Raw genomic sequence first — 22405 nt, 5'->3', positions numbered from 1 at the left:
TGCACCTTTCATTAAAATCTTTCCATAGTCCCTACCCAAAAGCTTCCCACTGGAACGCTTCGATGAGTATGAGGCGAGGGCCAAGTAAAAGGCGCACATGCAGCACATGTCTGACGTCTGGATGCTGCTGCTGCTGCCTGTCTGCCGAAAATCGGTATGCAATTTCAGCAAAATGAAAAGGAAAATCAAACACTCAGACAGACACACACCATATGAGGTCTCAATATGAATTGTGTGCCCATTTTCTTGGGTAATTTTCATTTTATCAGCATCGATTTATCAGCTTTTCTTTTCTGGTTTTTTTCGGGTATGCCAGAGACAGCAATTGGAGAGCGATAATTATTACTGATTTATGATTTCTTTTTTGTTAACTTCTGGACACAATGTCTGTGTATCTTTTCTTCCTACCTTTTTTGTTGGCTTGATTTTCGTGGCTATTAATAATGATTGGGCTGTTGCCTGTGTCGCGGCCTTTTACTTTTGACCAAAGAAGCAATTTTCTATTATTTATGGTGGGATGGGGGCCTTAATGAATCATTTTTTATGTACAAATTTATTAGGTTTTTTGGCAGTTTTTTGTGCCAGTGAAAAAGTGTTGCAGCAGCCGAAACACGAAAGGAAAGCTCAATGCGGTTTTTTGTCGGAGGGGGGAAACAGTGAAAAGTGAACGTGACATTTGCCACACGTGGCACAAAGGCAAACAGACAGAGGCGCAGGCACAGGTTGCCCGCTGGCGAAAGTTTTTCCACGGCAAGGGCTCTTCATCTATGGCTGGCGGCAGCACTCTAACCGCTTTAAGGAGGTGGGCAAATGAGAGGTTTCCAGCTATGCATTTGCCTTGAGTGAAAGTTGTAACGAACCATTGGAACTGCACATCGTGTTGCAGCACTCCCTAGGATATTAGACGCTCCAGCCATGAATTATAATACGGCACATAGCTGAAGAATACAGGAGCTTGAACCGAGCAATTGATGCTGCCCAAAGCCAGGCCATAGAGATGACCATTGCAGAAGATGGGGCTACCAATGTCGGACATGCAAATGTTGGAGTCAGTGTTTCTCAAGCACATTAGATATTCACTCGCCGCCTGGGCATTCCTTTGAATTTCTGTGGGTTTAAGGCACTCTTCAAAGGGTCTGGTTTCCACATTAACCACAAGCAAGGGATTGGCTTTCATTTTGCGTCGCTACGGAATGGATTTTCTTAGATGTTAGTTAAATATTTCTAGGAGTTGCAGCAACCTACGCTATCTTTTGGGGTCCACCCAATGGCCAAGCAATCTTTGCCCACATCCAGTTCGTCCGAGCCAATGCTGACACTCACCAGGTGATGTCCCCTGAACCATATAATTCTCCCCAGCTTAATGACAGCCAAATCGTCCCGTTGTTTGCGCTCATACAAAGGATAAACCACCATGGAGTCGATGCTGACCACCTGCTCACGTTTGTCGCGTGCTTCGGGCAGGGGCGAACAGAAGGCCAACTTAATGCGCCGAGCATTCATCAAGAGACCTCTTTTGCTAGGGAGAAAGTGTACTAAAAGGCTTAGATATAGAAAATATATCCAAGCTCACTTTGTGACGCAGTGTGCAGAGGTCAGCACATGCAGCTCTGATATGATGACACCCGAACAGAAGTGATTATCTCCTGGATTTTCCACATAATTGTAGGAACGCAGGGAGACCAAATGTGAGCTCAAAAGGTTGTACGAAAGATCTGGTATATCGCCACTGTTTGATAGCAAAGGCAGAAGAAATAGTAGGAGATATTGTAGCCACATTTTGAGGGATGATAATTTAATTTTACGCCTGAGAAAATTATTTCGGAGATAGCTTGGATGTTATTTCAAACGATTGTCTACATTTCTTCAATCGAAATATAAATTAATATTTTAGCAACAGTTCGTCTATGAAAATTCGTTACAAATTGCATCCTTTCAACTCAAAAACTATAGAATTTCATCCTGGTCATCCTTTTATGCCCAAATCTCTTGCATTTCCATGCTCCTTGAGGTTCTACTTGAGCTATTTTAATCACTGCTACTAAGTGCTGCCTCTTTAAGATTATTAACATAAATTCTGAGCATTATTTGGCTCCTTTTACAGAGCAAATAAATGAGTGGATGCCACACACATGCTGTGGAGCTATTTAACCAGACAGACAGAAGGATTTACAAACAATTTGTTCTTCCGCAGACGGACAGCCAAACGATTTCCATTCTGTCAGTTAATTATTGCAAAACGGAGACAAAGGCATCTCTGAATCTCTGCTGCCATCTCTCTCTCCAGTGATGCGAGTACTTGCAGTTGGCACTTTACTTTTCGATGAGGGGCGCTTATAAGCGTCTTATTGTAATTACCTGACAATGCACTCGAGTGCCACAGACACACAGACACACAGACACAGAAGGAACTGCCGACAGAAGTGCAAACTGTTTGCACTTTCAAGAGATAGAGAGAGCAGAGCAAAATGCTTATTAAAGTCCAAGAAATATTATCATAATTAATGCTCTAAACCTCAGACCACAGAAGTTGTGAGCAGAACAAGACCAAGGGGCTGCTTCTCTCTGTTTTGTGTGGAAATTTATGCAGTTTAAATATATATATTACGTATTGTACGTTCTACAAATCCATTACAGAGAGAGAGGGAGAGATTGGAAGGCAAAACGAGCGTCAAACTTGGCACTGGACATGTGATAAATATTGCGGTTCCATATTTCACATAAATTCAACAAAATCACAGCCAGCCACTGCACTGCACTGGCCGGCACTCTTGGCAATTTATTAAATATATGCTTGCCTCTTGTTGCAACATGTTTTCTGCCTCAAAATTAATTTGTGGTTCATGTCCCATGGCTGGTACTCTCTCTCTCTCTCTCTCTCTCTCTCTCTCTCTCTCTCTCTCTCTCTCTCTCTCTCTCTCTATCGCTGTGGCCTTAACCCTTTAAGAAACTTATACAAATTGTGTGACGATGACAGGCAATGTGACTGGCAAAGAGTAAACGACACGAGACATAACATATTCCAGTTCCGTCTGGAGGTTCGCTGCTGCCTCCTGCTTTGCCTTCTAATTTAATGCATAAAAAAAATAAGAAACGCACACGCAAGCTCAAAATGTGAGCAACAGACGTGGAAAAAATAAGTTCTGAGAGGACTTAGAAAGTTGACTTAGGGGATACCCTGTACAGAGATAAAATGGTAAAGGCTTTATACAAGAATACGGAATATTTTTAGAGAAATAATTGGGGATAGTTAATACCAATATTGTACGCTGATGCCTTTCGTTGGACTTTTTAATCGACTTCCATGTCTTTTCATTTATAGATTTCATTCCCTACTTCATGCCTTGCCTGGCATACCCGCTAAACACCCTCTTAGAACATTAAGTTAACCCAAACAGACACTCTGCGGGTGGTGGGGTAGCCCCCTGGTGGTACTGCAGCCGTCGACTCGTGCCACACCACAAGAGGAGTATAAATTAACATAATTTTCATATACACGCGCCACACGCGCCTGTTTGGGGCCACACCTACAGCTAGAGCCAAAGGATCCACTGAAACCCAACGCCCCCTCGGAATTATGGAAAAAAGGCAAAAGAAGGCAAAGGCGAAAACCTTAAAAGACATATGAATTTCTTGAAAGTTAAGTGAAAAAAAAAAGAATATCAAAGAACTTGCCCTGTCCCTCCATCTCCAACTCTCTCACAGCGTAGCTTAGCTTAGCTTGTGGGAGGATGAGACAATGACAGCGGCAGCCCACACGAATGACAGTTATTAATATACAGGAGAAAAAGTCTGTCTAGTCTGGAGGAAATCCTGGGCAGGCGGAGGCGCTCCCTGAAATTGCTGCCTACTTTCGGGCTTTCAGGCTGGATGGCCGCCAAGTGTCGCCAGCGATTTGCAAAAACATTTATCATCAAGCAGCAGCCGCCGCACAACCACACCAAAATTATGCAGACAGACCTGCAGAATTTTTTCGCTTTAGCCAAAAAATCAGAAACAGAATCAGAAATCAGCAGCAGCCGAAAGGTAGATAAAAGTCAAGGCTATGGATGGTAGGTGGAAGATGGAACGTTGGATCTGCCAGACGCCGTTTCGCATAAAAACGAAGTCTGGGAATGGGGTTTTAATTGTTTTTTCTGCTTCTCCTTTTGCGTTGACAGTTGGTCTCCCCAGGATGTGGCAGGAGAGACTTGTCTTGGCCACAAAATAAATTGATCTGTGGTTTTTGGTTCTCATAATTTATGTGCTATTTTTGCAAGCAATAGGGGAATGGAATGGTTTGCTCTACGTCTCGTGGAAATTTTGACAAATGGCTGGGAAATCACAAAATGGCGTCCTCGGGGCAGGACTCTCTCTCTGTCCCTCTCCACTCGTGCCACACAAATAACAATGCGTTTCTTGTAAATGTTAACGAAATTGACATTAATTTTATGTGTTGCTCCACCAACAAAATCAATTAATTATTGTTGTTGTGCCACACACAGGAAAATACGAGAATACATATTTTGTAGCTGGAGCAGTGAGGGAGAGGCTATTGATCCCTATTGGTGTTGACATGTGGGGAGTGGGGGTTTTGGGGTGGTGTAGAGACTGCTGACTGTCGTTTGTATTTCAGAAGATAATTTAATTGAAGGAAAGAGCTTAAAGGTGCTGGGGAAATGGTAGTTGGGAAATGCGAATGTGATGTTTTATGGGATTTACACTGAAAATATATGACAGAAAAAAGTGAATATGACACAGGAGGAATATTCTTCCACTTTCCCTCAGAGTCTGACGCATAAATAACACTCTTTTTGGTTAATTTTAATACCTAAATTGATTGATAATGTACATATGTTAAGGGCAGAGAGGTTCATTTGTGGTTCTATTAATTGTACAATTTCCTCATTTTTAATTTTCATTATCAAACAATTATTGATGAGGATTTTTCAGCACTCAATCAAAATATTCTCCGTACACTACATTTATAATTAATTAATTACATTAATTTTTTGGGCATGTTTTTTCCACGAAAGTATGACATAAATCGCCTTAAAAGTTAATACTTTTGTAAGTACATAAAAATGTCAGACAATATTCTTTTAATCCATCAAAAAATGTCTGTCAGTTTTCTACCCATTATACCAGCACTACCTCACACTCCCACCCGTACTCGATGTCCCATAATATGTGCAACATATTAATCGCAATTCATTCATCAATTCATTTGCAAATTAATTGAATGCTCTTGCCGCCTACCTGCCTGTTTAACGAGGGATTCGATTCCCTTCCGCTTCGATGAGCCGCACAATTAACGCTGGCAAAATCCAATGTGACATTCATTCCGGCCGTTGTGTCATGAATACCCCATATGTGTATGTACCTCCCCTTCACTGTTTAATTGCATAATTAATATGCGAAAACTAATTTGTATGCTAAATATGTTTTTTTTACCTTACTTTATTTTTTATTTGCAATTTTGCAATGTTTTGCAATGTGTCATCGGGGCTTGTACTCTTGTACCGATAACGGTTTTGTTTTAACGGTTTTTGCGTGTCTTTGAACTCTCTTTTGGAAACCCTCTTTAAAGTTTTTTAGGGCGGGGTCTATCCCCCCTCTGTCGTCTGTCTCTGACTCAGCAGCGACTTGTTGCTGACCCACTAAAATGTTTGTGCTGCCATTTCAGAGCAAAGCGAGAGACAGAGCAGCGTTCTTTGGAATTCATTATTTCTGCTGCTAATTGTTTTTGTCTCTCTCTCTCCCGCTCTCTCTCTCTGTCTTCCTTCCTCGCTGTCTGTCTCTGTTTGTCGTGGCCAACGTGTTTGGCACATTTGAAATGCTTTGCTAATTTAAGCATAAAATATTGTGTGCTGACAATTGCAGAAAATATTTTGTTCTAGCTAAAGAAACTTTTGCACAAAAATGGAAAACTTTTAACTAAAACTTTGGACTTTGTGAAGTTTTGACTTTTGAGAGGATATAATGCTGGGAAAGAAGAGTATTTTGGGGAGCTAAAGAAGTCTAATCAGCAATAAAAACTAAGGACAACAAATGATCCTATTATTACCAAAAAACTAAGCAACGATCATGGAAAGAGTATCTCAGCAGAGTATCTAAATCTTTGGAGCTCTTTCTTCTATTTATTTCTTTGCATCTTTTGCTTGACTTTCAGCTTTTTGTTTGTTAATTGAAATTTTGTGCTTTGTTTGCATTTGGTTAACAGTTGAAAAAGCATTGAATAGATTTTGAGGCAATTAAGCGTTTTTATGCAAACAATAAACAGAAAAACAAACAAAAAACAAAAACTGAATGCAACATTTTGTACATCACGAAACTTGAAGCCCAAAACGAGTTGTCGCTCCGCTCCGAGCTGTCCCTGACATGCAAATAATGGCTGATGTCTGTGTGTGTGTGTGTGTGTGTGTGTGTGTGTGTGTGTGTGATGCAACGTGGAAAACGTGTTTTTCCAATAGACAAAGCTCCGTCGGGCCTCAAGGCTGAGAGTGGTCTCCATCGTTGCAGTTGGTCCAGTGCTTTGGAACTGAGAAAAACAACCTGTCTTTCCGGCCACAAGGTTAGCTAGTAGCCGGTTCCCATGATTTCTACTGTGATTATTTCTTTCTTGCAAACACATTTTTCTGTACATTTTTCTGTATTTTTCTGTGGGTGGGATTGGTCTCATTAGCAATCGCTTTAACGCTCAGATTAACTGCAAGCCGCGCAGCTTTAATTGTGCACAATCTTTTGCCAGCATTGAACCTCATTTGTAAATCATCATCTGAAAATCTGCTCCTTTTTTTTTTGTCAGCGCTCTGGGATAATGCCATAAATATTTAAATACAAAAACCGCACAAAAAAATCATTTCGCTGGTAATTAAAGTTCATTAAAAATACTTTCATATTAACTGTGTAAATATTTTATACAAAAACAAATATATTTATGTATATTTAATGTTGTTGTTGTGGCTTTTGTTGCCCTTCTATTTTGTTATTAATACGAATTGACAGACGACTGCGCTGGACTGGTCTTTGGTTATGATTTATATGCCACAGGGGCACATGCATTTATTTATTCATAAACTCTATGTGTGTGTTGACATTATCTCTAACCGAATAAACAATCTAAACCAAAATGGGAAATCCCCCAAGCACACGCCCAAAAATCAGTCCACAGCCAGGGGGGAAATGTAAGGGAAAATATTGAAAGGGGTGTTCCGGAAAGGGTTATCTTTTGCCTCATCTTGCTGACAGTTTTGGCAAATTTGTAAACATTTTTTCGTACTTTAATTAATTTCTAAATAAATAAATAAATATTTCCTTCCAAAATTCAGAGATTTCTGCAAGCTTTACCCAGCAGAAATTCCTCTCCAGAACATTGCCGCTGCCTGCAAGTCCTCTTTGCCTTGGATGAAACTTTGAAATAATTTTACCTGGATAATTTATCATAACAATGGGTCTCAGAGGGATGGCAGAGCTTTCACCTTTTGTTAAAGCTGTAATTAAAAGGTTATCTCTGCTGCTCACTTTTACTCTCATTCTCCCCGCCTTTCTGTGTGTACTGTGGGATGGGTCAGGGGTCAGCCATTGCCTAATTCTTGAGGCGACGACAAATGTGTTTTTGGATGCCAAAAGGCCAGAGAGAGACACACACAGGAGGCAGGCGGCAGTAGGGGGTTAAGCTTAAGTCTCGTTGCGACCATTTAACCTTTGTGTGCAGTCGCTGGGGGCCGCTGGAAGTGTGACTGAGGGGTGGTCGGGGGTCGGGGGTCGGGGGGTTGTGCTTGCGGGTGCGGTGTGTCCACAGGCAAACATAATTGAAGTCATAAATAACGAATTATGTTGTGAAAGTTGAGCCAGAGTCAGGTATTCCCGGGTACACCTCAAACAGGCAGTAGAAAAGTGAGAGAAAGGTAAGGCTACTGCCGCCTTTTGCTGCTTATTTTTCTTCTTTTTGGATTTCACACTTTTTGCATAATTATGACAGCCCTGGCTGCGTTTAACAGTAAGACAGCGAAGGGAATGGCAACCCTACCCACGAACGAAGGACTAAGGGCCTGGACTGCTGAGGTGCGTGCGGGAGTTTTCCTGTTCCTTCTGGCTAATTATGCACAAGCCAAAAGATTTATTATGATGGAATAACTTTTAGCCCCAGAAGGGTGGCAGGCAGGGAACGTGGAGGGGGAGGGGGAGGTGTTTTCTCCTCTAATTAAAAGCTTCAACGCTTTGGCGAACAGTTTTAATAAATTTTATGATTTTGTTTGACAAGCCTTCGAGGCCTTTGGTGTGTCGCTTCCTGTTTTAGTTTTTTTCTCTCCCTGTTTTGTCACCGGAAAATAGTTGGCTGAGAGGAGTGTTTGCTGCTGGAGAGAGCGGAGTATTTGTTGGAGATGGAGTTTAACTTTTTCCTGCATTTCCATTTTTGTTGTATTCCAAACAGAAGCTCCACTGAGGCAAAGTGTTTTTAATTAATGGGCGCTGATGATGCTGCTGCTGGCTGCCTCCTGCTGCCTGCTCCTCTCTGTGCAGCCCATTGAATGCCAATAAAAGTGCATTAAATTGCAATTATGTTGCACAGTTGCAAGTGGCAGTGGCAGTGGCAGAGACAATACACTTTTCGACAATTCCCATACTGATAAATGATAGCTGCTGCCGCTGGGGATATTGCGTCATACAGATGTGGGGGCTCCGCTGCTGTTTGCTCTTATAAACGGTTTTCCACGAACAGGTTTCCCTTTTTATGTTTTCTCTTTTAATTAAAACAAAGTCAACTCACAAAAGACACAGCGAGTGTGTGTGTGTGTGTGTGTGTGTGTGGGTGTGGATGTGCCACCACAAACTGCAAAAGTGCATTAAAAATGCATTTCAATATTGGTTATTTATTTGTTGTTCTTTAATAATCGAAAGAAGGACTGCAAGTGGCTGGTTGCTAGGGAGATTTCTGACTGCAGTAAAGTTCGCTTTTGAAGGGAAAATCTTTGTTGATGGCAGCTATAAAATGTAATTGGTTTTTGGATGGGAAATATAGAGGTGGTGTGGTTTGGAAATTTACTTTAAATTTGTGAAAATTTAAGAAAAGTTGAAATTATTTTTAATTTTTTAAATTTTATTTTAAATATAATATCTCCGTGTGTTTTTTTCAACATTTAATATTTATTTATAATTTTTAGGCTGTTCTTTTTTAATTAGTTATAGCGAAAATTTGTCTCAAGTCTCCATGGGAGACCTTTTTGTAGCATAAAAAGTGCCCTCCACTGCCAAGCTGCACTGGGAGAGAGCAAAATAGCGCTCGTGCGCGATGCTTTCATGGAATAATTAAAGTTTTGCTTTTCCGACAGTCGAAAAATAACATTTAATAGCCAAGAAAACTTTGGTTGCGCTGTCACTCCCAATTTCCTCATTTCCTCGTTTATTTTCCCATAATCTTTCTCCACTTATTCCCGCTTCTCGCTACTATTCCTCATATAATATGCAGCTCGCTCGCCCACTCCTCCTTCGCACTCTCTCGCACGCTCTGTTCTTGCTCCCTTTTGTCAACATTTTGCTAATAATTAATTGCAGAACATTTGTTGATGTACGTTTTTGTCATGTCTACGCCCGCTCATGCTCCCGCTCCCGCTGCCATTTCCGTTTCCGTTTATCTGAAGGCAGAGATTTTCCTAGCACAGAGGACAGAACACGTTTAAATGAAAAGTTGGCCTGGCAGTAAACCAAATTACAGATATTTCCAACCGAAATGTGATTAAGGACAAACAGGGAGAAGGAGGAGTAGTTGGACGACGTCTCCGTACCTGAAAGACTCTACGGAGCTGTGTGGAGTTTTGCTCATTTGCGTTGATTTCGAGCGGAAAACGTTTGTCGCCAAATTTCATTTCATTCCGCCTTCGATTGACATTAATTAATGATTGTTTCGAAGGCAGGAGTCGAATGCTGTAATTCTGTAATGCTGCAGCATTGATTTACGTTGTCATCGATTCCCTTGGTCACATTATTATGCTGGCAACAAACCCCCAGTCCGAGAAGGAGCAGTGGAGTGGGCAGCATCTCCATTGACAACGAGCCAAAGAATTGCCCTGGACTTGTGCACTCTGACAGTTGGGTGTTAATGATGATGAGCCTCTGTCCTTAGTCTGGTCGCTCTGACTCCTCCTCTCGCTCAATCTCTCAAATCCCAATTGTGGTCTCGTCCGACTGTCTGATTCGTGCCAAGTTTCAGTAATTATACGGCCCCCTACCAGCCGTCCAGAGTTTCCAATCGGGAATCGGAGTCCAAATCGGACTTGGTTTCAAAGTCAGAGGCAACATTTAATTATGGTTTTGGTTGTAGAGGGAGCGGTCGGTCTGCTGTGGCATTTGGGGACTTTGTGGCTTTTCCTTTTGGGTGTTTTGGGGGTGGACTGTGGCCGGGTGTTATCAATCAAATGGCAATTTGGTGATTAGCATTTAACCACGACAGACCACAGCACACCACAGCACATCACTTGATGCCACACGACAATTGAAAAGTCACCAAGTCAAAGGCAATTCCATTACAAAACGCCTGAGAACTATTAATCTGCTAAAAGCCAAAAGCTTTACGACACCTTCCCCAAGGTTTAGGGAATATCTAGGGGGGATACGCCTGATATTTTTATTCAATTTTATTGCTTCGATTAGCTAATCAAATCAGCAGGAGAAAACATTGCGTATTCTTTGCATATTTCATGAACTTTGGCACGGGGGATCCCCCAAAGAGGAGAAATCTCTGCTTTCAGCAGCAAATCCTGCGAGGATTTCCATGAGCAGCACTTTACTGACTTGCATTTCTATGCAAGAAGGACACTCCCGCCACACTTCCTGCGGGGATAATAAATGTCAGTTCTTGTTGGGTTTTCACTTAACTTTCGCTTGCTGGATTGCGGTGGAGGGAAGGAAGGGTTTTTGGAGAAGAGTTTTTCTAGATTTAATTCCTACATTCACAAGAAGAAAAGTTCTGCCACCTTTGGCTGGGAGTTTCCTCGCTGACAGAGGGGTGAAGTGAATGCATTCCCAAAAATTTGCATAATTTCATATTAAACAAGAAACGAAGTGAGTTTTCATTGAACAATTGCTTTTCTTTTGGGATTGCCAGCCAGCTGTGCACACAAGTGTTGACTGTCGCGCGAATGGGAGTGTGGGCTGTGGTGGGGTGTGTCCCGCTCTGATTGAAAGCAATGCAGTGCCCTGCAGGGGGTAGATGTACCCATAGATACGTACAATATAGGGTTTAGGATTCCAGTGGATAATTCCACCCTAATTATGTCAGGGGATCTGCACAAAGGTCTTTGGCAGAGCCAGCGGCAGGGGCAGTGGCAGCGGCTGAAATTTGAGTGTGTCAACGAATTATGTCATCCAAGGGAAAATGGGAAAAACTGCCGTCAACCTTTTTTGTTTGGTCATTTGGAAATTGAGATGTCAAGAGTACGAACGGGCGGCGGGGGCTACTTTAGAGCTACTTTTGGTGTGGATTAGCGGGCCACAAAACAATTGAATTGAATAAAGTTTTTTGTTTTGCTTGAGGGAAAAGTTGCAGCGAAGGCAAAGTGTCAGCTGTTGACAATGTGTGAGAAGGGCAAAAGAAACTGCGACAAATGCAAACAGGTGTTGCACCAAGGAAGGCAGAGTAGCACAGAACACACATAAATGTGGTACATACATGCATATGTATGTACAGCTTACACACAAAGCCACAAATTTACATATCTACAATCAGATACAGAGATATGTACATGACGCTCTTTCTAATCTCATTAACACTTCACTTAATTTCGCTTTTCCATTGTCAGCTTATTTTAATGGGGAAACAAAACCAATCACCCCAACCCGCTAGTTAAGCGCCCACATGCCTCCCCTCACAGAGCCCCTCTCCAACTGCTCTTTAATCAAATTTACAATTTTCACGCTGCCAAATGAGGGAAAGATTTTCGGCAAATGTTTCAATTTTGTGTGGTGCGGGCTACTGTTGCGGATATTGTTGCTGGTTTTCAGCTGTAAGCGGAGTTGGTAGAGCAGATACACAGAGACAAAGAGCGTAGCAAGCGGCTAAAAACCCGTTAAAGTCATTAACTGTCATTGCAGAAAAGTGTTGTAATTGAAACAGAGGCAAAGGCAAAGTGCAGGCGCAGGCACAGGCACACAAAGTGCAGGCAAAAGCATTAGCTGTAGAGTTTAAAGAGGAAGGAGAAAGAAAGAGTAAGAGTAGGGTGGAAGATAAATTAATGAAAAAGAGCTTTTACAACTTTGAACTTTGAATAAATTATAAATACACAAAGGAGTGAATTTCCATTATTATTATTTTCTCATTTTCTAAGCATTATTCCATTTCTATTAGTCATATATAATTCTCTATCCTTGGCTCTTAATATCCATCATCAATCAAAAATGAGTTAGGCGGAACGTTTTTCATTATACTCAAAAAGATCTTCGCCGTGGGGTAGAGATTTGTGAAGATCTGACAGAATATATTCTCCCTGCTGCTATTTTCTATAGATTCCGATGATCATCAATCAAATTTCAGCCATACTTAAGCTTTTCCTCCCATGTTGCGTAGCGATTTCTGAGGTTCATCCCTAAATTCTTTTGATCTCAGCACACGTAATACCTTTCCGCCTATTTTTTGTCGCACTTGATGGCCAGCAATAAGCCTCTTGACTGACCCTTAAGTGACCTCATAAGCCTAATCCCAACGAACCAACCAACCCTCCTGAACGAACCGAACCGAACCCAATCGAGCGCCTGTCAATTAGCGCCTTGAACAACTGTCAATTGCTGTCGTTCATTCATTCATTCATTGAACATTCAATGGCAAATAGTGAATGAATAATAACAGTCAAGCTGTGATTGCTAATCCCCCCCCCATAAAGAGCAGTTCTAAAGAGAGAGCGGGAGAAAGAGAGGATTACTAAGAACTAAGAGCTACCTGGACTGACCAGCAGCAGCAGCCAAAAATGATCTCTGGATTTGTTCGGGCCCAAAAATCCTCTACACAAATGGAACATATGTAACTGCCAGGCCATAGCCATTGTGCAATCTTCTGTATAATAAATGTACATTCGTACGTTACGGCAAGATGTCCTATGCCAAAAATACTATTCCATTGTCCTACGGTTCATTTGTCTATTTGCAAGTCGGATTTTGGACAGGAAAAGTGCCCATGTATCCCCCTTGCTACTCTCTCCATTGCGTAGTTGATTTATTATTAAATCCGTACATGGTTATTAGTTTTCTTTTTCGTTGTTGCAGAGGCAATAATTTCCTAAATTTTCGTATATGTATGCACCCCTGCGGATCGACACACAAGCAGCAGCAACAGCAAAAAAAAGAAACGGAAAAGGGGGAACAGCCGCTGCTGGCTGGCTGCTTTTTGCACATTTCAGCGCGCTTACATTTGATTTATATACATTTTATTATTATATTTGCTCTTGGGTCGATGCCCGCCGCCTCCTGCCGCTACCCTTAGGGGTACTCCTCTTGCCCTCTGCTGTTCCCTGCCATTCCCCTCTTGTGCTCCGCTAATGAATTCAAATGTGTGCGTAATTGAGTTATTAAAATTTCAGTGCCCAGCCAAACCATAGAATGTTCTGCGGAACGGAAGCAAGAGGGCGCTCCCTTTTTTTATGGCAAGGAATTTCAATTTTTGATTTTCGGGAAATACTTGAGAGGCGTTCATGCGTGTTTGATTTAGATTTACTTTAGAGATAACACAAAAACACAAGCGATTTTAATATCTAATTTTTTTTGTATTTTAATTTATGGCCAAGTGCAATGCAATTTATCTTTTTGGCAGGGAATGGGTTTTATTTATTTAGGGTTTTGTAAGTTGAATAAAGTAAAGGGTGACGAGAGGAATTAATAGGGGATTAAGAGAATTAATATTGCATAATAGAACAGAGAAAGTGTAATGGTTGGGAGTGTATTTAAGTCAGTTACAGAAAATTAATGTAAACGTGCAAAAAATTGAAATCATCCATTAAAATATTTCCTCTTCCATAATCATATCTCACTCCTCATTCCTAATCACTTAACAATCACTCAACTAAGCACTCAACTTTTCCACACATCATAAATAAACATTTCCATGCGTATCAAATGATGTGGAACTGCATTTAAATACCAATTTGGGAGATTTTCAAAACCATAACCGAAAGCTCTCTCTCTCTCCAATTTCCCCGAGAACAATTGCCAGCCACACCATTGACTGCTGAGCTCTTGGCTCAAATAATACCACAGGCAATAATTCCCCTTAAATATGGCCACCGCTTAAATTATGCATCAATCGATGAGCTCTCGAACACCCAAAAAAAAAAGGAACCCCAAAACCGAAGCCCCCGAAAACCATTTGTGAATGCTCAACAAAAACAAAAAGCAGGAAAAAAAAAACTAGACCCAAAAGTGAAAAATGTTCCGTTAGCGCCACAAATATGTGAAAATGACTTGTTTTTTCTTTTCGTACACATTTTCACATATCGAGGCACTTTTCGTGGGTATTTGGTGGGAGTGCGTGGCACACTTTATTTCTAGGGGGTACTACGGTTGAGAGGAGGGGCTGGGAGAGCTTAAAGAAACTTAATGGGTTCATTAATATGTTTTCTAGATTTTCATACTTATCTCTTTCGGGCAGATCTTTTTGCTACCAAAACTATTAGATAAATGGAAAATCCTAAGATCGGAATACTGTATTATTTATTTTTAATAGTTTTGAATATTTTTTATGCGAAAATTCTGTTCTAGTTTATAGAAAATTAAATTAAGTAAGAATTGGCCAAATCTACCGCCTCTCCCTAGCATATCTTTAGCTCTCTCCCAGTGCAGCTTAACAATTAACCTCCGAAGAGTATCCACAGTCGCGTTCTCTGAATTCATAATTTTCCTTTCTTGTTTTGGTTTTTATTTCGCTGTTTGTTGTGGCATCAATTGGCGCCGCAAATTTTGTTCAGCTCTTTTTCCCCGTTTGGTTTTTGGCAATTTTTTATGGGCCATTTAAAGAGCGCCATGGGAATGCCGTCGGCCATTGCGAGCGCCATTGGGTGTGGTGGGGGTGGATTATTCCTACCGTGCTGCCGTGTGAATGGAGGCGGTACAAACAAATATGAACCTTTTATTTTGTTATGCCTCCTGCCCCCGTTGTGCTGCAAATATTTTGCAATCAAAAGTGGGGTTGCACTCGTCGACGCGGGGTTAAATCTATATAATAATTTCGCGTGCTCTTGATTTTCACGGCACTTCTAATTCTCAAGTGCCCGACAGGGCAGGGCAGGCCGGAAAGGGGCTGGCTGTGCTGTGTGATGTGTCTGCCGTATATTAAAACCCATAATTTGGCTTAATAGTTTTTGCAATTACCCGAAAAAGGGTTCCGCAAATAACCCTCTCTCGCTCTTTCGCTCGGAAAATACCCCTTGATGCAGGGCCCGGAAGTGCCATTGTAGAGGAGGTTTGGGTTAAGGAAGTTGATGTGGACGTGGAAGTGGATGTGGAAACGGCCTGTTTATGCGTGAAATGTGCCCTGGCGTCAGAACATTTATCAAAGCGGAGGAGAGAGAGAGAGAGAGTGAGGAAGCTATTCAAAAGGGAATTTCACGGCTAAGGGCCCTCATGTCTATCATGAATTATATTATTACCTACGATTGCAATTCTACAATTGTGCGTCCCGGGTAATTATGCGATTTCTGTAGCCAAACAGCTGGCTGAATAAAATAATTGAAAGGTTTAGATATGATGATTGTAGAGCAGGGAACATTGAGGGGAGCTTAGCTATGGCATTAGGAGAGGATTAACTGAACTAAAGGAAAGACTTTGTTGAATACAAATGGAAGGATATGAAAGAGAAAAAATTAAATCTGGCAGACTAGAAAATCAGAAAATTAATACCCAACTAAGAGCTAATATTTGGCCGGAATTAAGTTCAATTTTTGCTATTTCTTCAATCAATTAATTGTTGAATTACCTAAATTTGGGATCCATTTAGTATTTTATCTGGCTTCGTTTCGATCATTAGTTGCCATGCGCCCTGTTCCCTTTATCGCTCTCTCCCACTGAGACTCGTGCCTTTTTGCTGCCTTTCATTGAATATGATAGTCATACAGTCCACTATCTTGCTGCTCTCTTCTACGTCAGACTACTCTCAGGTGTCCCATTTCTTTTCTCTAGTTGCCATGACGTTGCACTTGTTCTTGCCTCGTAACTGGCACACATTTGTGTAGAGAAAACTTTCAGCCAGTCTCAAGTCCCTCACGAAAATGGTACTCATATTTAGTAAACGTTTATCTTGTTCATTGATTTTCCCCTTTTTCCACATGAAACACAAGTCAAAAGACACTCGACAGCTCCACTCTTTGCTCTGTGCTCTGTGCTCGCTGCTCTGCTTTATTGTAAACTGTTTCAAGTGGCACTCGAATGCCTGCTCCGTGCAGCCCGCACTCCAACAGTCCGCCACACAGTCCACAATTTATGTAGATTTTTAAGTGGCAAATTGTATTTGCATTTTAACTTTTTTTAGACCACAAGAGTAGCCCTTTGTGCCCCTGAACGCCCCCGAAGGAGAGGGTCTCCAAAGGGCACTTACTGATTGCTTATTAATTAAACAAATTCATTACGAGGTCTGCCGGCCGCCAGCTGCTCTTTGCTGACTTGACTTGACATTTTCTCCTGTTTGTTATTTGACTGTTGTTTTGGCCTTTTGAAGTGTCCTCAATGTTTGTTGCAGGTTTTTGTGTTGTAATTTGTGGGCGTGTACTCACAGAACACAGAATAAAACTTCTTTGAACTTTTTTCCCCTCGCTCAATGAGTCATTGATTATGAAGTGCGTAATTACCTGGAAATAAATTAAAGAGAAGAGTGAAAATGTTAGCTGGAGTTTGAGATACTTATTGAGAGGAAATATTGAATTTAAAATTTAAATATTGAATTAAAAAAAAAAAAAATTGTTTTTTAAAAAGTTTCATTGATAGGGAAATATTTAATAAAAATTAACATAAATTTGGTTTTTTGCTTTATCAAATGAAATCACTGACAAACATTTTTAGAACTATTTGTAACAAATTCTTAAAAAAAAATTCTTTAAATTGTTAAATAAAATTTAAAATTGATTGCATCCGACCCACAGAAGTTCGTTTTCATAGTGCGTGCCTATATTCGTATTTTAAACTCATAAATCTGCGTTGATTTTCCGCTTTAAAGTAAAGAAAAACATTTTTTGGGAAATATAAGAACTCAAGTGTTGAAAGAAAAAACTGCCTGTCTAGACTTTGGTTTCGCGTTGAAGTACAAATACTTGCAAGGATACGCGGCAGACACGTATTCACGTCTGGGCTGTCTGTATACATTTTCCTATATGCCCACATTCACACTCCGCTTTTCCCCTCGTGGGTCATACATTGAGGCTTATTACACTAATTACTGTGCGGCGGCCACTGCACCGCCGAAAAATACAAAACTTTGTTGCCTTTGCGGCAGAGTGAGAGAGAGATGGTATGAGTTACAGTTACAGTTTACCCGGGATAGTCAGAGATACGAGTTACGTTCCGGTTAATGGCTTCCAGGGGAATCGGGCATCGCGCGCATCGCATCGCGTGCAGTAATACAATTTTGTTGAGTTAGTGCCGCGGAGGACATGGGCGACACGGACGCGAGAGATCCTCATGGCTTATGCATAAATAGCAGAGTAAATAGTGCAAAAATATTCTATGCTCTTAATTTTATTTTTTTCGTATTTTGTTTTCATATAAAATAAAACTCTGCGGGCGAGCGCGACATTCTTTACGAAACGGAACGGAATGGCAGTCGTAAGCTGGGGAAGGGATGGGAAAGGGAAGCGGGGCGGGGCGGGGCGGGGTGTACTGTATATGCAAAGCTAACGCCATTGCGGAATTTTTATTGCCCTTCCGCTGCTGTTGTCAGAGCGGAGGAGGTGATGGAGAGAGAGAGGAAGAGCAGCCGCACATACACACCTTACACTCGCATGCACACCCAGACCGAAAAGGTTTAAAGTGCCATCATGAAATATTTCATATAAAAAAGAAACCACAACAACAGCAAGTAGGAGCGGTAGCAAGTGTGTGTTATGGCTAAGGGATACTCTGTAATCAGCTTGGATGTATTTTAATTACAACTATTCAAAAAAAGATCAAGATTTTCTTCATTTTTTAAACCACAAAATAATTTCAAAAATAATCGAAAGGAAATTCTATAATGAAAATTCGAAGCCTCCAGCTCTTGGGGTCTTTAGCGATTGATCAGCTCTGCCATCCATGAATATGGATTCATTCCACAGAGCGTTACATAACTCTCCATAAATCCATGACACCATCCATATCCATACAAAGAAAACCTACCAGGTAACTGGAAAAATGAAATGAAACAAAGGCAAGCGCTGCTCTGCGAATGCAGCAGCATATCCATTCACAGCAAAAGGGGAATTTCAACAATGCCACCAACCGTTGCACAAATGGCGCCGCACAGTCAACTATTCATGTCTGTCCCAGGTCTGTGCGTCCCTCGTCTGTCTTTTTGTCTGTGGGTTGATTTTCATTACAAATTACGTTTATTTACTATTTAAGCCAAAAAACAGAGCACCCATAATAAATTGGCAAATATTTTCACAACAAATGCATTGCTGCATTTTTTTCCACTTTTTTGTTTGTTAGCATTTTATTTTAATGAAGTGCTAATGAAGTCATACGAAAAGTGCAGAATTTGACTAAGGAACTATCCATTAGCTAGCTCCAACTTATTTTGCTTTAATTTCCAAACTTTATTCCCTCGCATTTCTTTTTGGATTTCTTTCTGCCACCGAACTAAACGATTTCTGTCAATTGAAATAGTTTTGGTTGGGGCAAAACTTGTTGTTGGTTTGGGCTGCCTGGAAATCTATTCGCATGTTCGAATAGAATTTTAAATAGCTGTTGAATGGCTGTTGACAGAATGGTTAGAGCGGGCCATCTGTGGGGGGCCATCTACGAGTAGAAACTTGTGTGTGGCATGTATGTGGCAAGAGGTGACATGTTGTGTGTCGTCGTATCCTGGGGGGGGTTGCCTCTGTTTTTCGTGGGGGGCGCTAAACTGTTGAGCGAATGCAATTGATGGCAGAATTTTAATGGTTGAGAATGTTTTGAGAAATCTATTGGGGAATTCGTTTGCGTAGGAAAAACATAGATGATGGGATGCAAAATAATGCTTGAAAATACCAATGTTATCACGATGCTACGTATCTTTTCAATACTTAAAGTTTAGTCGCTTCATTTGCATATTTTTGGATATTTTTTCGTTCAATTGAAACCCAAATTATCTTGCATAAAAGCATTTGAACAAGAAAGAAACCTAATTGCCACACCTAATGGATACCTGAAGCTGCACAAATCCGCTTATCTCTCGTATTCCCATTTCAAAAACCACAAACCTACCTATAGAAAATCCTAAAGCACTCGCTGAATATACCTTTTGTTTCTGTCTGTGCCTAGGATTTACTTTTACGTGTGACTATGGAAAATGGTTTGCTGTGTGGTGCAACCAATAAATTTCCATTTGCTGTGTGTGTCGGCATAAATCAAAAATGGCCGCCCATGGCTTCGACTGCGTGTGTGTGTGTGTGTGTGTGACCTATGATCCGCAACCAAAGCGAAATGTTACACAAAAATATGCCAAACATTTAACATGAAAAATGCTGTGTCTGTGCGATGAACAAACATATGTATTAGAGACAACCCAAGCGCAGCCAACCCCCGACAAAACGTAGGAAAAATTAAATTTCCAAAGCATTTCCTTTGCTTTTCTTCCAACCATTTTTTACATAGGAGTGTAAAATGGGATTGGGTTGGGTTCGGCAACGTGCAGAAAGGTGCGCCCATGAATGGCGGGCGGCGTGCAACATCCTAATCGCATCCTAAACTTTGGGGTTGAATGTTGTTGGCCCACCCCGATACGTGCACATCCAAAGGTTGGCGGGATGTCGCTATCGGTTTATTAAATTTCGCCAGCTCTAATGAAATTTGCGCTTACCAAATTGCGTTTACCATTTACCAGGAGAGGAAGGGCCCACAGACCTCTGTGTGTGTGTTGGTTTCGCCATTGGGCTGCTGGATCTGCGGCTTTAGGGTTGGAATCTGACGTTATCTAAACATCATCATCGAAAGAATCATCATCATGGGAGGACTACGACGAATCATCATCAGAATCAAGAGAATCAGCAAACATTTCCACCCATTGGCTCTTGTTGGATGCAGCGGAAATGTTTCCACAACTTCTCTAAGGGCGCAAATGCTGCTGCAACTTCTGTTTCTGCAACTTCTTTGGTGAAGATATGTTGCTATACTTCTTTAGGTTGCTGCAACACATTTGTGGGCTGAAATGTTGCTGCAACTTCCAGGGCAACATCTGTTGCCAAACAATGTTCTTACTGCAGCATGCTGCATGCGACAATGTTGCCCGCATCTTTGGTGCAAAGTTTTCAATTTAATTCTGTTGCAAAGGCAGTTTGCCACACACACATAAATTCACACACGTCTTGCCTTTGGCCGATGCCAAAAAAATAATGCCATGCCAGCGCCCCTAGGCAATAAACAACAACAAAAAATGAGGAAAAGGAAATGCCTTTGGGGACAGAGGAATTCACTGAGAGAAAAATACCAAGAAGAGCCTTGAAATAATATTAAAATATTAGTGTTTAATTGAAGCAAAATATTAAAACAAATTTAAAGTTTTAACCTTTCCATCGAATTATGTTTTATATCTGAAAAATTTCACATTGCAAGGAACTTTTACTCATAATAAATTATTTATTCTGCCTGTATTCCGCTTGCTCCCTCCATTTCTCGCAGTGTTAAATTTGTGCAAATTCCAACACGGGGGACACACATAAATCTCTATCTTTCTCTGCTTTTTTGGCCCAGAAGACAACTTTTGTAATTATTCAAATGTCTGAAAGTAACTCCATTTCTGAATTCCCAAACTCCAAACCACGGCACCCAAAAAAAAAAAAAAACCAGGTGATGAAAGTGTCCTCAAGGAGAGAGGCAGCCAGGAGGCTGCAGAGGAAAAGGAGGCGGGACAAGGGCCAACCCCTCGGCCACAGGTGCTCGACAGCTTAGTGTTTCCCCCAAAGTTTTTTAGCTAGTGGCGGGTTTCCGTGCTTAATTTAATTATAGATGAAAACTTTACAATTTTCTGTCATGCCCTCCAAAAATTGGCTAAAACGTGCGTGTATCGGGTGTGTGTCTGTGTGTGTTGCACTTGCAACCTCCTCTTTCACTCAACTAAAATTAGTTTACTGACATTTTGCAGAGGAAATATTTTTACAAGTTTCCTTCATGTCTCTGTCCTCAGCCTCTCCCTCTCGTTCTCCATCTCTGTGGCAGTTTTCTCTAAGTGAATTAAGATGCCAGCAAACTTTGGTGTTAGAAAACGGCTTAAGGGGCACCAGCAGAGGAAAACACCTGAAAAACTTCACTCTATATCTGGAGCACTTATTTTCCCATTTATTTATTGTAAAAACTTGAAAAGAAATTAGTTAAAACTACACAAAAAGGAAGTGGGTTTTACGGCAAGACTTTTATGTTGCAGATTAAGTCTAAGAGGAGAATCGCATCACAGGAGATCAAAGATTAAGTTTATCTCTAGAACATAAAGTCTTTTATTTATGGTTTATGTTTATGGCTTTCCCCATAAAACTCCCTTAATTAACAATCATTTATTAAGAATATTTCTCTCCTTATTAAGACCACAAAAAAGGCAATCAAGTTGTCAGCAATCACGCACCGGCAATTATCATAAAGACATTAAACTAACATTTTCAATTGGTAGCTGCTTTTGGTTAATGGAAATAGAAAACGTAACGCAACTCATTTGCAAGAGCCACACGTGCCACGTGCCATGCCACACACTGCCGCATTGCCACAACTGCCTAGCATTTGCCTTTAGGCCGTGTTTTCCACTCAGACTCCGTAACTCGCTTTTGTTTTTGTGAGATTTATGCTTTGATTTAATTAAAACGCAAAATTTAAATTCTCATGCGAACATTTTGCGAATTTTGATTACATTTTTGGGCGGGAAACTTATCATTGTTGATGGGTGGGTGGCAAAGGCAAGGGAAAGGGTAGGGGAGTTCTTATATTTAGTTTATGCAAATCGTATCATGGGGCACAACACTGTTGTGTGCTGAAAGTTCTGTAGGCTGTTTTGCATTTGAATTAGGGCTATAAAGCAGTCAACTAATTTCATTTACTTTTGCCCAACAAAATCCCACAATTCGCTTTATAATTGTCATTATATTCTGTTATTGTCAGTCGAGAGAGACAAAACTTTCTGTTTTGTTGTTAAATTTGTTGAACATTTCTGTCCATTATGTCCACCACACACAAAGGCCAACATTTACGGTGAAATTATTTAAAAGGATTACACATATATTTAAGAGATTCTCGT

At 40.9% G+C, this 22405-nt stretch overlaps 2 protein-coding genes across 10 annotated transcripts in view; both read right to left on the bottom strand.

The window, feature by feature from the left end:
• The window catches only part of LOC117902708 (fasciclin-3), a 102276-nt gene that overhangs the window by 13686 nt on the left and 66185 nt on the right, over positions 1-22405 (bottom strand). The window lies entirely within an intron of this gene.
• On the bottom strand, positions 860-1444 carry LOC117902709 (kallikrein 1-related peptidase b5). Its single transcript, XM_034814272.1, has 2 exons — positions 1246-1444; positions 860-1186 (listed from the first exon to the last, which is right to left on the bottom strand). Exons 1-2 carry the CDS (start codon positions 1414-1416, stop codon positions 893-895), a joined length of 465 nt encoding a protein of 154 aa, XP_034670163.1. The 5' UTR covers positions 1417-1444; the 3' UTR covers positions 860-892.

The sequence above is a fragment of the Drosophila subobscura genome, chromosome U (genome assembly GCF_008121235.1).
Source record: "Drosophila subobscura isolate 14011-0131.10 chromosome U, UCBerk_Dsub_1.0, whole genome shotgun sequence".
Taxonomy (NCBI): Eukaryota; Metazoa; Arthropoda; class Insecta; order Diptera; family Drosophilidae; genus Drosophila; species Drosophila subobscura.
The sequence above is the reverse complement of the archived record's forward strand: the minus strand, read 5'-3'. Positions and strand labels throughout refer to the sequence as shown.

Bases quoted from the DNA above. Each gene is read 5' to 3' on its own strand.
- LOC117902709 (XM_034814272.1), bottom strand. From the start codon at position 1,416: ATGGTGGTTTATCCTTTGTATGAGCGCAAACAACGGGACGATTTGGCT. The intron at 1,187-1,245 runs GTAGGTTGCTGC...TCCATTCCGTAG, and splicing joins GGTGGACCCCAAAAGATAGC to CGACGCAAAATGAAAGCCAA.